The following is a 15,945-nucleotide window of genomic DNA, read 5'->3' as shown; positions in this document are numbered from 1 at the left end:
AAAGGAAGCAGCAGAAATAATCACTCATCGCTGCTAGCAGCAGGGGTGAGGGTAAGAAGTCATCCTTGGGCTAAGATGAGACTTCACAACATCTGTAAATTCTTGCCCAAACACAGCACAAAATGACCAGCTCAATTCAAACAGATCAAGAGCATTAAGGCCAAGAAACTGGTCCCTTATAGTCTTCCAGATCCCTAGATCAACACACAGCATGCAGCTACAGGGATAGATAGATCAGCTTTGTTATACAGCAAAACACAGCAAGGATCTTGACAGCCGGAGAGCCGTTTCATTAATTCATGACCAGCTTTTACAGCGGCATCTAAAAACAGGGGGAAAGTGTTCCCAATTTACAGTAAGTGGCTTTCATGTTTAATTCACAGGGAATAGGGGGACGTCGATACGAATAGCCTGTGAAAACACCGCAACATAAAGTGCTTTTTTTCTTTAGCTGCATAGAAAATCCTGCATCACATCTGACGTAATTACAAGAAAAATGCCAACATGCATTTCAAGTTACCAACAGTTATAAAATACGGTGTAAAAATGATTTATGCGGTACTGGATAATACATGGTGATAACATAAATCCATAAGGCCAACAGCGAGCCAGGAGTGGACATCAGAATGTACAGAAAGATGTATTACACAGCATAATCACAGAGGGATTTTTAACATAATACAATGTATTCTTTTCCCTAACTGTACCCATCTTTGCAAACCTAGTCAGGCTGGTGCTAATGCCAGGCATCAAGAACAGGAAACAAAAAGCATCAAGTTGACTCAGAACACATTTGATTTCTACATTTTAAGCCTGGCAGCAATATCAAGGAAAAAGTTACAAATACATTAAAATGTTATCAGTATGTATTTATTTTACAAGTTTAGTGACAATGTAAATTTACAAAAGAAATAAAAATGTTAAGTGATCTTGACCTCTGAAATAGTAGAAGTAACGTTTTAGAGCAGTTATGACATTACATTAATACAGGTGTTAAGCAAGAGAAAGAGAACTCATAACAAACATACACAATACAACGGAGTTTAATAAAACAAAGTATTCCTAAAAAAGCACATAAACATACTGCTAAAAGTGCATCAAGACCTTAATTTCTTGAAGCAACGGGAGTACAAAGAGCAACCTTAAAATAACATTTATTCTTCTAGCTTTATGTTACATTTGGAACCATCCGGTAAATATCAGACATCTTGTACATTAATGCACCTTTAAAGTTGCCAATAGGGAAAATCAATGTCCTAAAATGGTAGATTAATTGCATCACTGTAGACTTTAACAGAACAATTCATAGCAAAAGGTTAGTATTATATTGAATTTTAATGAACTACACACTCCAAATTCAGACTTACACTAAAGCATTAAACAATACCAGAATGATGATGCATAAAAGAGCCTGGATTTCGTTTCAGAAAATTATACAAAGTGCACTTTGAAACGTAGACGTCTGTAAACGTGCTGGGGCAGGAAAATACTTTAACGTCCTTTCAAACATCCTGATTCTATCTCACTCAAAATAACACAGGCTTGTCATGACCTAAACATTGCAAATCAGATCAGTTATCTTATCTGAAGCAAAGTGTCAAATCCTTTCTTGGTTTTCAGAATGCATCTGAATACTCTAGCCATGATGAAAGGTACTATTTCACCACTTTTCAGAACTTGCATTTCACAAATGTCTTCATCCATCACATGAAATGTCCTTTGCATGCAGCCTCAAACAACAAATAATAACCGAGTCGACTATTGGGATTGCAGAAGACTTTCAGATCTAAGGGAGTATAAAACTACCCACTCTGTTTTTAAGGATGTCTGTTCCCGAGTTTAAATGCTCTAGTATGAGTCAAAGGGTTGTAGAGGGCCATTGCACATTCTGCAAAGGCAAACGGGTCTTTTGTGTTTCTTAAAACCCACATGGGCTCAAAACCCCAAGTTCCATTGAAAGATCTGTAGTAAAACAATTCATGTGCAAGATCTGATGCTTACTCTTTACGTAGTTTGCAGTTCAGACACAACTTTTACTTTCTGACTGCTATGCAAATTGTGTTAGATTAAAAAAAACACTTTTTATATTGAATCCACGGTCAACAAAACATGAACATTTAAAGACACTTTAAAGATAAATTAAAACAATGTTAATGCTAATTCAACTGACGTTAATGTGATTTCAGTGCAATCTAGCAAAGTTATATATATACAGTATATACTCTGAATATTTTTACTACAATTATATAAAATATAAATATTGTGCAATTACTTCCTAAAGCTTCACATTTTTTTGCTTACATGTTGATCAAATAAGTGAATTCCAAAATAAACTGCTATGAAAACAAACTCTAGCTTAGCTGGCATTTTTGTCACAAGATACAGATTTAGAAAAGAACTTCCACAAAGTTAACATGCTTGCCACAAGTGTCCCCTCATAAGGATACTTTCCTAAACTGACCTCCTGAACTTAAGAGGAACATGCATGGTCTCTCTGAGAAAACAAGTACAGCAGCTAGAGAAAATGCCACACTTTCAATTCAGATTGGAAGGTTCTGAGATAGTTGCTGACAGGTCAAATGCATCTAGTAAACAAACCGTGAGACAACAGTCATCATCATCTCATGAGCTGTCAAGTTCACTGTTCTCTTGAAGTTCTGTACACTTTACAAACTGCAGTTACAGTACTCATTGCAATGTTATGTGTTAAAAGCCCACAACAGTTGTGAAATGCTAAATGCAGTATTTATACATCATTCACTTCAAGAATTTGAATAATTTGCAGGAGGGAAGGATTTTTTTTGTTTTTATCTTCTTTTTTTTCCTGATACCCTTTTCCAAACAGTAAATAAATAATTATGGCAGTAAGACAAAGGAAAATAAATCAACATACAAAAGTTGTAGAATAATGCTGCCAAAATGCCTTTCATTTTCATTAACTGGATTTAAATTTCAATTTCCTTCTATTTAGGAAGAAAAGCTGAACGTTTGTAGAGCGTGCAAAATAATTCCTTAGTACAGTACGATCATCCACCTGATATCATTAATCCCAATATCCTGCTTCTATGACACATCAAGTTCCCTTAAGGTAGTACAGTTTTAAAGAGATGCTACAGAAACTGGTATACTGTACAATTTGTCAAAGCAGGCTAGACCCACTAGATGGACGATTATTCCTAGTTAAAACGGTTGAAGAAACACTTCCAATGTATTCCTAGTAACACATCTTTAAAAAAGATACAAGCTTAGCAATGACATTTACGGTAGCAGCAAACAAGACACATTAAACCCCAGAGGTGCTCTGTCCTCTCATTCCTGCCATTTCGCCACGCTCTCTTAGTCTTTCTGCATTTGTCACAGCAGAGCCTCTAGGGAGATCATTTACATTAGGAGCTGTTTCTGTTTCACAAGTCACTGTAGCGATGCCCTGTCCGCAGGCTCTTCCAGGCTAAACTTAGGAATCCCTGAAGGCATCAGTAGGTGGGCTGCTGAGCGCTGAGCTACCTTGGACACTGATTAATTGAACATGATGGATTCAGGGTCCTGGTTTGCCATTTTAGCCATGTGGCGGAGAACATCCTTTTTTGTTATGATGCCTAAGAGGCGCCTGAAAAAAAAGAAACATGACAATGTAATATTGGTCCAAGGTGCTGAGATTTTCCGAGGGCAAATGCAATAAAAAACTGCATTAAAAAGAGAACCAAAGAATACAAGACATGATCACTAAATGATACCACAAAAACCACCAGACCTGACACTTCCACAACAAATGAAACCTGTTAATCGTTTTTGCAGAGTGTGATATCAGATCAATCATCACAACAGACTCGCCACCAATAGTGCTAATCTAGTTAATCAGTTAGTTGCCATGACAACGTGCTATGAATGACAATCGGTGCTACCTGTTAGGCTGTAACTTGCATTGTTATTTAAGACCTGTATCTCTGCATTCTCTGGAGTTTAGTTTTCAGTTACTAGTCTTGGCGTTCACAATTTACTTACCTCCTATGTTTCAACTGAATTTTGTTTGACTTCACATTCCTGTACTTTCCCCGATCTGCATCTTAGTGTTTGTTTTTGGCTTTGACTTTCACCCTGGCCTGTTTTCTCAGCTTCAGTTCTGAGTTTCCCTTTGCTACTTTACTCCCAAGTCTTCCTGCATTTGACCTCGGCCTGTTCCTGTTTTTCAGCATTGGACTGTGTTTCTGCCTGCCTTCTTGCCTGTTCCACTCTCACTTGAATCTAGCCTTCAGTCCTAGACCACTTCTCCTTAACACCGAGTACAGTGGTATTACACACACAAGACTAAATATCACCTTATACCCAAACTGGAGTGTACCTCCAAACTGGCTAAAAACAATATTTTGTTGCACATTTCTGGATTAGTGGGAACACTCCAGTCAGCTTCGAATAATTAATCAATTAAAGGAAAATAAGCCACAGAAGGTTGTTGTTTTTATCGAACACAAGATTTACAACGGGGTGGCACAATGGCGCCATGTTAGTTGAAGTTGTGGATCTGGGGAGCTATCTGCATGAAGTTTGTAGATTCTCCCCGTGTCTGTGGTAGTTTCTTCCAGGTGTCCCCATTTCCTCCCACAGTCCAAAGACATGTTGGCAGGTTAAGAGGTTTCTGGGAAAACTGGCTTGGGTGGGTGTGTGCCCTGCGATGGACTGGTGTCCCATCCAGGGTGTACCCCACTTTGTGCACATTTAGGGTCCGGCTCTCCCCCGACCACGGACTGGATGAAGTGGTAAGAAAATGGATGGATGACAGATTTACAAATAATAAAAAAACAACCTTTTTTAGATTTTAAAGTCCCTGCAATAAAAATCCAAACCCGTGTGCCACACTTTGTATTACAAAAGCACCAGAGCTGCTGAACGCAAGCGCTACTGCATCCGACCGCAGGACCCAAGCAGTATGACCACAGGCCCCAGCGTGCTCTGGAACAGACAGCAAAAGGCCGCACTCACCCACTGCGCGTCACCAGGCACTGCCGGAGCCCCAGCTTGCGGAAGATGTCCACGACGGTCTCCATGGGAGTGTGGTCGGTCACCGTGAACGGGCTGAGGTTCAGGATGCGCCGCAGCTTGAGAGGCTGAGGGCTGCTGGCGGGCAGCTGGGGGGCGTCTTCGGTGAAGTAGACCACTGAGTTGCTCACCACGCCGTCCTGCTTCTGCCGTGCATTCTCTGACGATGAAGAACGTTTGTTGGGGGTAAAGAACACGTAAACAGCTGAAACAAATGCAGTTTGCTTTCCAGCCAAGTGCCTTAGTCATCTAGGCCCTTCATCGAACTTAAAAGGTTGCTTGACCGGAACGTTTACAAGCCCGTTTCTCTACTCTGAAGCCTTAAATTATTCATGAAATGCAATAGTTAATAGGTCCAGGCTTGAGAAACTTACATTAAATCTCAAGCCCTGTGGTATGGACAGAAAAAAAAACCTTGCAGATTTCCACAGACATTTAGACACTGTGTGCTCAGAAGGTAACAGAGAAAAGTATATAACATATTTAATGGGACTTCTTCATTTATACATAAAACAGAAGACACAGGACAAATGCAGCTAGGAAATTAAATGCCAAGTTTAGACAACTAACTGAATGCAGTAGAAGCTCACCTGAAGTGAATAACTTGCCGGAACATGCCTGGCCAATTAAGAGTAAGTTATTTACTACAGTGTTTATAACTTACAATAGTATAAAATCATACCCGTCTCGCTATTGTAAAGACAGAGCTGTGAAAGGGGAGAACCTCAAAACAATCTCAGGCATCAAAAGTCACTGCATATAAATATCTCGGTGCTTCGCGCTCGCAAAGGACTAACACGCTCAGAGATGGGCTGGGGACAATGCTGCTGCTGTAAATGCTATGAAGAGAGAGGCAGGGTCTTACTGATGGCGAGGATGAGGTCTCTGCGCTGCACGAAGCCGATGAGCCGCTCGGATTCCCGGGACACGACCACGGGGAAGCCGTTGTAGTCGGTGTCCTTGATGAGCGCCTCCACGTCCTCTACGGTGGTGCTGTCCTGGGTCAGCACGGCCAGGGGCGGCTCGCCGCGCCGCGGCCGCATCACGTCGGTGGCCAGCGTGCGGTGCGTGAACTCGTCCTTGACGTCCAGGAAGGGGTAGCCGTTCAGCCGGATGTGCGACTCGTAGATGCTCTCCTTCCCGAAGGCGTCCGCCACCCACTTGCTGGTCACGGCCGCGGCCATCAGGGGCACGATGTACTCCAGCCCCCCCGTCAGCTCAAACATGATCACCACCAGCGACACCGTCATCCTCGTCACCCCACCTGCAGCCCACCCCGCCACACGCCAGCACATCACACGTCAGGGGCACCAGTGGAAAAAAATAAAAATAAACGGTGAGGCTCACTCACTCACCAAAGACTGCCTGGATCCTTAATTCTCATCCCAAGACTCTCATCTAATTACCGTGCTCGTGGATCGAGTAATCTGGACATCCAATCCAATGACACGCAGCTGTGTTAGTGTACAGCAGCTCCATTCAAATACATTACATTTGAATGAATCCCTATTAGCTTTTCATGTACAAAACGATTTTCGGGTTATAACAATATGAAACTTGAGGCTATTCAAACCAGGCTGGCAACACTGACACTGCTGCTTCAGAGGTCATGAGGCCAAGGTTCAATTCTGACCTGGGGGATCAGTGTGGAGTCTGCATGTTCATGAGGCTTTCTGCCATGGGCACGGTCGGGTTTGATTGGCTATTCTGCACCGTCCCTTTCTCAGGGGTCCTGCAAGGGCCATTCGTCCCATCTTTGGCTTGGATTGATACAGAACTCAAAATCTGGCAAGTAACCATTTCTGATTTTTAAACAATACCCTCAATTTTGCAGTTTCTGAAGTCTTTGAAGCCAACGAGTATCGCTTTTTAACAAAGATTCAAGATCCACGATAGCTTTAGCTCCTTTTAAATGACTTTTTCAATTATCACGATAAGCTGTCGTTTACACTGCTGTGCTTTTCTATCAACTGCCATTTACTTTAACATTACTATATTAGTGATTCTAACATTTTTAACATTATTTTAACATTTTACAGAATTTAACAGGTGTGGCAGTCACAATAAGATAAAGCTAATAAGCAATTAGGGATATTCAAGGATATTCAATTTACATTGGTGGAGGTATATGACATCTGACTTTTTAAATTTATAATTTACTACACTCAACCATTTCCAATAACAGCTTAGTTCCATACAGGGCCGTGCTGAGCTAAATCCTAACCAAGCAGACAATGGACAGAAGGCAGAATACACACAAATCAGGATGCCAGTAAATTACAAGACACTCACACATGCATACAGAGACAATTTAGAGATGCCAATTAATTTAGACATCAGGTCTAGAAATCTGAACCGTGGCAGGAATTGAACTCAAGTCCATCAACTGTACTACCAGCCTGTCATATTTAGCTTATCACATGTCATTTAGGAGGCATGATGTGAATGTATGAAACAGGCAGACATAATTTGATTCAGATTGTCACAGCACAGTTTGTTCTCTGTGCTGGCTCCAAACCTTAAAGTGAAAAAACACCTTATTAAAATATTTGCTCTTCTCTGGCAATTAACACGCCTTTTAATACGCCTTTGCTCATTTTAACCGACACCCATTGGGGTCGAACGTTTTAAAAGAGAATATTTGGATATCATGATTAAAAAAAAAAGTTTTAGCAGAACCATGGCGAATAAACCCCAGTACACTTTTGAGTCCTTTTTTGGATAAGTGGTGTACAAATTGATAGGCCATCCATTCCTTCCTGACAAAACAACAGCAGCAGAGTTCAAGAAAGGGGACAGAAACAAGTTCTCTCACCCAGACAAGCTGCAGCCCCAACCATGGCATAGAGACCTGGAGTGACACAGTCAGCTCCCGGCCGGCACCAGTTCTTGAAGATAATCCAGTCGTGATGGTGATAAGCCATTTGCTCCACTGCTATTCCTACTATCCGGCCCGCAATGGCTCCCACTGCCATGCTTGGGATAAACAGCCCGGAGGGAATCTGACCAGATTTGAGAATAAAGAAATGAGACTGAAAAAACTACAGTGCCATTAAAAAAATAAAGCTTTGGCTTTTAGAAAAAAAATACAAATGCTACAAACAGACTACACTTGACAATATATCTGCAAATGTTATGACTTTCTCAAACTAACTGGATCTAAGAAAAACTATATTATTCTGCCCTTAATATCATGACGCCTACTGTCAAAATTCTGTAATGCCTCAGTAGGGTCAGTTCGTTTTTTTACAAGCGTTACTTAAAAGCCCCGAGATCTTCTCAGAGTACAGAAGCTTACATCAACCCACAAACACAAATCTTTGGTATGATCACTTTGCAAAGTTAGACAAATAAAGAGTATGCTCACTTCTTGAGTCTTTATAGGTCTCGGAGCTCTAAGCACACATTGTAAAAAAAAAAAATTAACGTCAGTTCTAAAAATCTCATGGTAACATGGTGATTTTATGAGTCCTGAAGAAGTCAGGGTTTAGCGTTTACAACTCCTGCCAGCCTCTTGTGCATTACATGAAGAAAACCTCGGGTACACTTCTTAGTGAAGAAGGCAGAGGCGTGCACACACAAAAACACACACACACACACACACACACACACACACACACAAACACACACAAACACACACAAACACACACAAACACACCTTCATGCCAAAGGTGAAGATGGTGATGACAATTTTGAAGACGAGCGCGAGGGCCAACTGCCAGAGCGCGGTGTAGACCCCAGGGCCAGCGGGCCGGTCCGGAATGTCGTCCACGGGCCGGGTCATGTTGGGGTCGTTGACGTAGTCGCAGAGCTGGGAGGACTCGAGGGCCCCGCAGTCGTTGAAGAGCTCGGAGATGAGCTCGCTGGTGCTGCGCCGGGTGTAGGGGTTGGGGAAGGCCAGGATGGCAGTGATGCCCGTCACCGCAATCACCTCCAGCACGGGGAACTTCCCCAGCTTTGTGGTCTTGCGGCGGCGGCACCAGGCGATGTTGCCACGAATGAAAAGGGTTCCCCACAGCCCCCCGAAGACTCCCAGGAGGATGAAGGGGAGGAGCTCGGCCATGTACCAGGGCGTGTGGTACTCCACGTAGAACAGCACCAGACGGCTGTTCCCAAAGGGATTGATGGAGCGCAAGGTGAACGCGGCAACCAGGGCAGCGAAGAAGGACCGCCAGAGAGTCTTCAGCGGGAAGTAATAACTCACCTATGGAAACAGGAGGCCACGAAAGACAAGATGGCTGCCGGTTATTTTTCCGATCATTTCTCAATAACCGCCCCTGTCAAACTTCAAAATTGAATTTTTCAAGCATATGCCGTGTATGGTAGAATTCACTTATCATTCACCGGTTAAAAAGGTACACGGGCTCCTTTTTTAAACTGTGAACATTTTTTTTTAAAAAAGCATGACCCAGGGGCAGACGCAGGACACGCTGTTGGGATTATACCTCTGTATAATCTCTCTCTCTAATGCCCCCCTCCAGGAGCAACTGTAGACTGCTGCTGGGGAAAGGCAAGGCTGGTATACTCTAGTCAGCCCGTTATGATCGTGAACCTCACAAGAAATAAGTGGTTAGGAAATGATGATGATGATGATGAGTTTAAAAAGGTTTTAAAATCTTTTTGTCACACAGACAGTCTCATTTTTCTCAGACAGTGGAGTCGGAGTCGGCAACAATGCAGCATCACATTTACAAAGCAACACAAATCTGAAAAACAGACCTAGACAGACAGTCCCATTATAAGTCTTGATAAGCTTGTTGAAAGACTATTTTCCCAGTGTGATAAAGTGCTAATGTGGGGATTTCTCCTCCGAGTTTTTCATTCAATATCTCTGGAAGAGACTGATCACCGGCAGGAGATTGTTCGGGTTTTTTTTAGCTTGTGAGGGCAAGAGTAAATGCTCGGTTCCAAGATGCTCCTTAGCAGGGGTGCCTTTGGTGAGGTTCTAGGTAGAACAGAGAGACACCTGCGTGAGCATCTTCCATAGCTGCCTCTATTAAGAGGAACAGCTGCTGCCAGCGATGTTCTGAGATGTCCAGGCGGCAGTCCGATGGGATGAGCATGGAGCCACATCCCTAGTCTTCACAGGCCCCCTAGTGGTGACTTGCAGAATTTCGGGACAAGAAACACTCGGCTATGTCACAACAGCGAGACTCGACAAACAGCTTTTTGCAAATATCACATAACCTTGCACCAACCACTGATTTCCAGCCATGGTGAACCGCTACACACATACACATATAAAGATAAAGTGTGTGCACTTGCAAAGCATTCACTTCAAAACTTACAGACAGTATGGAGGACAACACAAAGGATTATGATGTGAAGTCACGGTATGGGCACCCCAGAATACTGCTGGTTTTCACTGCCTTGAATTACGACGCAAGTGTTGATCTGAATTAATTTCCTTAATTAACTGACAAAGTTTATGCAAACCGACAAATACCTTGGCAACTTCTAACGGGACCCTATGTATCAGAAATCATTTGGTGCAAACCATGCACTTACCTCCTCGAGGCTGAAGAGTACCCCTCCGATGGGAGCCCCAAAGGCCACGGACACTCCGGCGGCAGCAGCAGCCGACAGCACCTGGGACCCGGGGCAGGGGTGAGAAATACGACAGAAACACAAGCACCGCGAGGACTTCAACAAAAGAGGGAGCTGCCAGGGAATTCTCCTTAAATATACAGGACACCACTGATTTCATTAATGACCAATTGTCTAGTTATTTAATCCAGGTGAATGAAATCCTGTGCACGTCAGCCATTTCAACATTTCAGCACTCTGGGACGCCTTGCTTCAAAGACCTTAAGAAGTCCTCAGACAAAGCAAATCAGGTGTGTAAGTCTAATCTCTCGGAAATCTCTCGGAAAAGGGACAGTGTGTAACATGACATTCCAGACAAAATAGAGCTTAGGGAATATCTCTGGCAGAAACATGCATTGCACAAAAGATATTCTGAGAATGGGTGAAACTTAAGTGTGCTGCCATTTGAGAACAGATGCACAGAAACAATTACTTGCGTGTCCCTGTAGTGTAGTTTACCTCTCGGCGCTTTCCTTCATTCTTGCTGTACTTTGAGAAGAGGCTGCTGAAGAGGTTGCCACAGCAACAGGCCACATGAATGAGCGGGCCCTCCTTACCCAGGCTCAGCCCTGAGGACACAGCCAGCACCAGAGTCACAGGTTTGATCAACAGGGTCCACTTCCCCAGGTAGCCTCGGATGATGAAGCCACTCAGGATGGTCTTTATCTGCCAGGAGCAGGAGACAAACCCATCATCTCTGGAACTACAAATAACTAATACTTCAAATAACAAACAGCAAATCTCTCACACAGTTAAAGTGCTTTGTTTTCATTCCCTTCTAAGATTAATGCAAAATACATCTTGCTTTATTCTTCAATTTGAAAAATATTACATTCTTTATAAAACAGTTCAAAAAATATTTTTAATTTTACATTGTATTCACATTTTTTCTTGTAGGTATTTTTAAAGCCAGGTCTCAGAAGCGGTCCTTTTTTAACCAATACAACTCAAGCTCTCAATTATAAAATGACAGCATCAAAACCCCATTGGTGTAGCTGAGGCTGTTCATTCTTCGGTGTTTATCATCTCTAAGGCTCACCTCTGGAATGCCAGAGCCACAGGCATAGGGTGCAAACACCCGCACAAGAGACACCGCCAGGAAAGCGAAGGACAGCGCCCAGGTGACATACAGGAAATAGTTCAAGAGATAGGCACCGGCGCCCTGTGAAACAGAAAACGAGGGGGTTAACACTACATGAATAGGAACAAAGAGGCTTTTGTTATTCAAAAGAGTTTCAAATCTCCTCAAGTTCTAATTAGGCATTTCAGGTAGCAAGTGCCTCATTACATTTCCACCCCGACTGATGATGTTCCTGTCTGATCACTATGAAGGTCCACGCCTAGGGCGCTGGGTTGCATGCTGGCGACTGAATGCAGGACACAGCAATGCCCAGTGGTATACAGCTACACCCCACACTTTACCAGCTGCCCAGATTCTATCCAGCTGTAAGACTATTGGTACCATCTTCTCCATTGGTAATGTTTGTCTTCCCTGTTGTATCTGACCGTGCCGTAAAACACATTTTCTCCACAAGATAATAAAGCATGAACTGAAAAAAATGAAAAAATTACAGTATGATACTTCAAGCAGTCAGTGCTGCAATATCAACAAGCACCACTAGCGACTACTTTGGCAGATTAATACCAAGTCTCCAGTCTTTCAAATTAATCCAAAGATTTAATCCAATACGTTTTCAAACCATGAGCCCAAAAGAGTTTCTATTCACAATCCTCTTTGTTTTACTCCAGATCGGAGGTTTACTGTACAAGATTTACATTTTCGTGTTGTCTGTAGTCACTACAATTTAATCCTCCAATTTGAAAAACAAAACAAAGAGGACGGATGAAAATTTAGACTGAAAAGCACGGGGCCTTCAGCAAACTTCTGCCCATTTCTGAAGCTGCGCACCTCGGCACGGCCCATCATCAGCTCTGACCACTTCTGCCACTGAGGACACTTGTCTCGGTCATCGAAGGTGGTCTCATTCGAGGTCCAGCAGCACTGTTCATGGCTGTACCAGAATGCAGACAGACACACTCCTTCTTTCAGATCCGTCATCCAGTCAACAGCCAGATCAATAACACCGGCCAGAGTACCTAGATACAGGAGTGAGAAAAAAATAGTACTGGTAGACTATTGACTCATTCTGGGTTAAGTCACAGGAGACTGTATTTTACCTTTGACTTCCGAGACAAAAGTACCAACTCATTTACTGGCACTATTTCATCTGAAGTGTCTGTGAAGGGAAAACAGACATGCTTTTTAAACTGCTCGCATAGCCCGCTTGTACTTATTTGCTGTTCCCATCCTGATGAGTTTAAAATGATGTAATATTAATGGGTTAAACTTGTAATTCACAAGTCACACAAAGGGCCTTTGTAACTATAAATGGAAAATGCAGAACCTCAAAATAAGATGGCCAGATGTCATGAGAAAAATCACTTCAGTACAGACCTGCCAGAAGCCCGATAAGAAGCATCACAACCCATCCTGACCAGGCATCCAACAGGCTCTTAATGAATTCCCAGACCGACTCCTTACTTTTATTGGTGATCTAAAACACAAGACGTGAGTGATCAGTTAGTAAAAAAAAACATTAAAGCACATGCACAGATTTCACACCTGAAAGCTTCAACAGTCACTAAAATGAAAATATTACCATAGGCTAAGTCACAGACATTCTTGTACAAAGAACCATGTGTATCGAAAACAAAATGCCCCCAAGCATTTTTTTGGGGGGGAAATCAGCTTGGGAAAACAATTTGCTAGTGACAACAAAGCATGAAAAGTGACCAAATGTCCTCCGCTCTTTACTGAGTCTTCCTACATTCTTGGTCTTACATCATTCAAGATTTACTGAAAAACTTCAAAAGGTAAAAACAAGTGTCCCATTGTAGAAGAGGCAGTCAATGCTCCACCTTCCTGTGGCGGTCAGTGTCCCGGGACTTCTCTCTCAGCCAGTCGATGGTGTGGAAGTCTTCATACGTCCCTACATCTGGGAAAGGCTCGTCCAGGAAATCCATCAGGTTACTAGAGCCGTTAATGTCACTTGCCGATACCATGCTGGTCTCTAACAGAAAGAATGTGAGGTAATATATAAATGAAAAATTAAAGATTTAATTATAACAAGGATGATTCCAACCCAGGGGCATGAAACTGGAGGCTGCACCGTACCCACCTCTTAAATTTTAAAAATGCTCTCATTAAAAGGAAACATAATATACTATCTTGTAATGAAGATCAGTTTTTGTGCTCTGATCAAGTTGTACTGAAAGTCCCACTTGAACTTCAAGGTTAATTAAAATGCTTGGAGCTTGGAGTTTATGACAAGGCCCATAAAGTGAGCAACTCGATAAGCAAAAAAGGCAGTTGGAAAGCACATTGCTGTGCAATACTACTATTTAGGAAGTTCTCTGAATTTGAGAACTTCTGCCACAATGTCTGCAGCGCACAGCAAGAAAGTCTGTGTCGCATAAGAGTTGCAGTCACTCATGGCTTTGCTTAGGATTAACTTTTAACATCACACAGGAAACAGTTGTTCTCTAAATGCTCCAAAACACTTGAAAAAAGATTTCCATCTTTCAATTACTCCTTGTTTCTGTAACTCACAATCCATGTCACTGTTGTCATTTTTAAGTTTCCAGACAGTGTCTGCTGTAGAGCTCTGCATTAAGATCTGATTTGAAGAATTCTTCTGTCAATATTTTAAAAGGCAAAACCATGAACCTGCAACAGACGTCTTCATAAACAAGACCTTGTACCACGGTTCATTCCTCAATGATTTCCTGATAATCTTTTATACTATTCCCTCTTTACTGCCCACAGTCAAATCTTTTAAGCAGCCAACCAGAAAACGGGGACTGTTTAATCATTCCAATACACTACAAGACCCCAATCGTGACCCCTACGTTTTCATTTTAAAAACCACCTTTACAGATAATCGGATACAATCGTGTCTAATCCAACCAAATAAAATACCTAATTTCTTTTCCCCCCACGATTTGAATATATAATTACTGAATATATTTCGGGGCGCCGGACAAATTAAATATCTTACATTTGACAAAGATGTCTCTTCTGTATGTGTCGTGATTTCTCGCATTCATGTTATTACAGCACCTGTTCTGAAACGAAGACCATGACTATACCCTAAGCTTTTTAAAATTCATTTTCGCCTACATGAGCACAACGACATTTTGATTTCCCTTTTTTGATACTCTAGAAAAGAACAACCCTTACCTGTCCACTTGAAGCTAATACGAGAAATATGTACCCACAGTGGGTTTGCTACAGTACCTTCCTGTGAAGTAACACTGCAGAAGCAAATAAGAGAGCAGTCTGGGCAAGAACAGACCTGGGACACGTGATTCCCCTCCTTGCTACTGTACCATCCGCGAATTTCACCTTTAGGGAGGAATCTGGGTCATTCATTTTTAGTGTTGTGTGAAAGGACGACAGAGAAAAGGAGCATCTATGTGTATGTTTGCTTTGACGTTATCAGCCTGCATCCATTTTATCACTTAAAATGTTGAGCACGGTCCCCCCGCATCATGACTCAAAGTTTCAACATGTAGTATTTACTACTGTGCATACTTTGAGAAGAACTGATAAAACGCAAGTCATCGTGGTTGCATTATTGTATTATTCATCAGCAGGTTTCGCTCGGTTTCAGTCCGGCGTAAATGCTCCCTGGTCACAGTTCATAAATTCTAGCTCCATAAAACAGCAGGGGGAGCAAATAATCCATTTTAAAGTCATGGACTTTCTGTACGTGAACATATATTTTCATGCTATATTTAATTACTGCTTATAAGTTCAAATCGTAAATATGCCGTTCATCGTGTTTTTAATAAAAACCGCCTCCTAAGCTTAAATCAAGTCACACATTGGACATTAAATACTAATATTGCAGGCTTACCATCCGATGCCATTCTCCCGGAATAAACAAACCCACCCGATTAAGATTTTTTTCCTTTACTTAAAATTTTGAACTAACTCATTGTACTTGGTTTGTAGGATGTGATTAACGCTTTCCAAAGCAAAATACAAAAACAGCCGCAAACAAAAAAAAAAATCGCTGACCGTGATAAAGCTTTCCCACAATGCACAGCTGTGGCTGGCAGGGTTGTCGGCTGTCCTTTCCACACGAGCAAACTGCTTGACGGCAGCGTGTTTGTATGGATGTATATGATTTTCGTGACTTTTTCTTTTTAAAAACATGTTTTTATTTGTGTATCATTTATATTACGACAGTAAGATTTGGAGTCCTAATTGCTACGTTCTTGTTAAGAAACAAAGCAGGAACACCTTTACAGTCTATCTTG

The 15,945-nt window shown here is 42.1% G+C and overlaps 1 protein-coding gene across 1 annotated transcript; it reads right to left on the bottom strand.

Annotated features, from left to right (window-relative positions):
• Positions 1-855: 855 nt before the first annotated feature.
• clcn4 (Cl-/H+ antiporter 4) lies at positions 856-15,736 on the bottom strand. The gene is made up of 12 exons (XM_088913419.1): positions 15,540-15,736; positions 13,540-13,691; positions 13,076-13,175; positions 12,530-12,717; positions 11,660-11,782; positions 11,080-11,286; positions 10,543-10,623; positions 8,693-9,238; positions 7,850-8,036; positions 5,900-6,298; positions 4,978-5,194; positions 856-3,607 (listed from the first exon to the last, which is right to left on the bottom strand). The coding sequence occupies exons 1-12, from the start codon at positions 15,550-15,552 to the stop codon at positions 3,517-3,519; spliced, it is 2,304 nt and encodes a 767-aa protein (XP_088769545.1). The 5' UTR covers positions 15,553-15,736; the 3' UTR covers positions 856-3,516.
• Between the last annotated feature and the right edge of the window lie 209 nt (positions 15,737-15,945).

This window comes from Atractosteus spatula, chromosome 4, assembly GCF_055471065.1.
Source record: "Atractosteus spatula isolate fAtrSpa1 chromosome 4, fAtrSpa1.hap1, whole genome shotgun sequence".
In the NCBI taxonomy this organism is placed as follows: domain Eukaryota; kingdom Metazoa; phylum Chordata; class Actinopteri; order Semionotiformes; family Lepisosteidae; genus Atractosteus; species Atractosteus spatula.
This window is presented reverse-complemented; position numbering and strand designations above follow the sequence as displayed.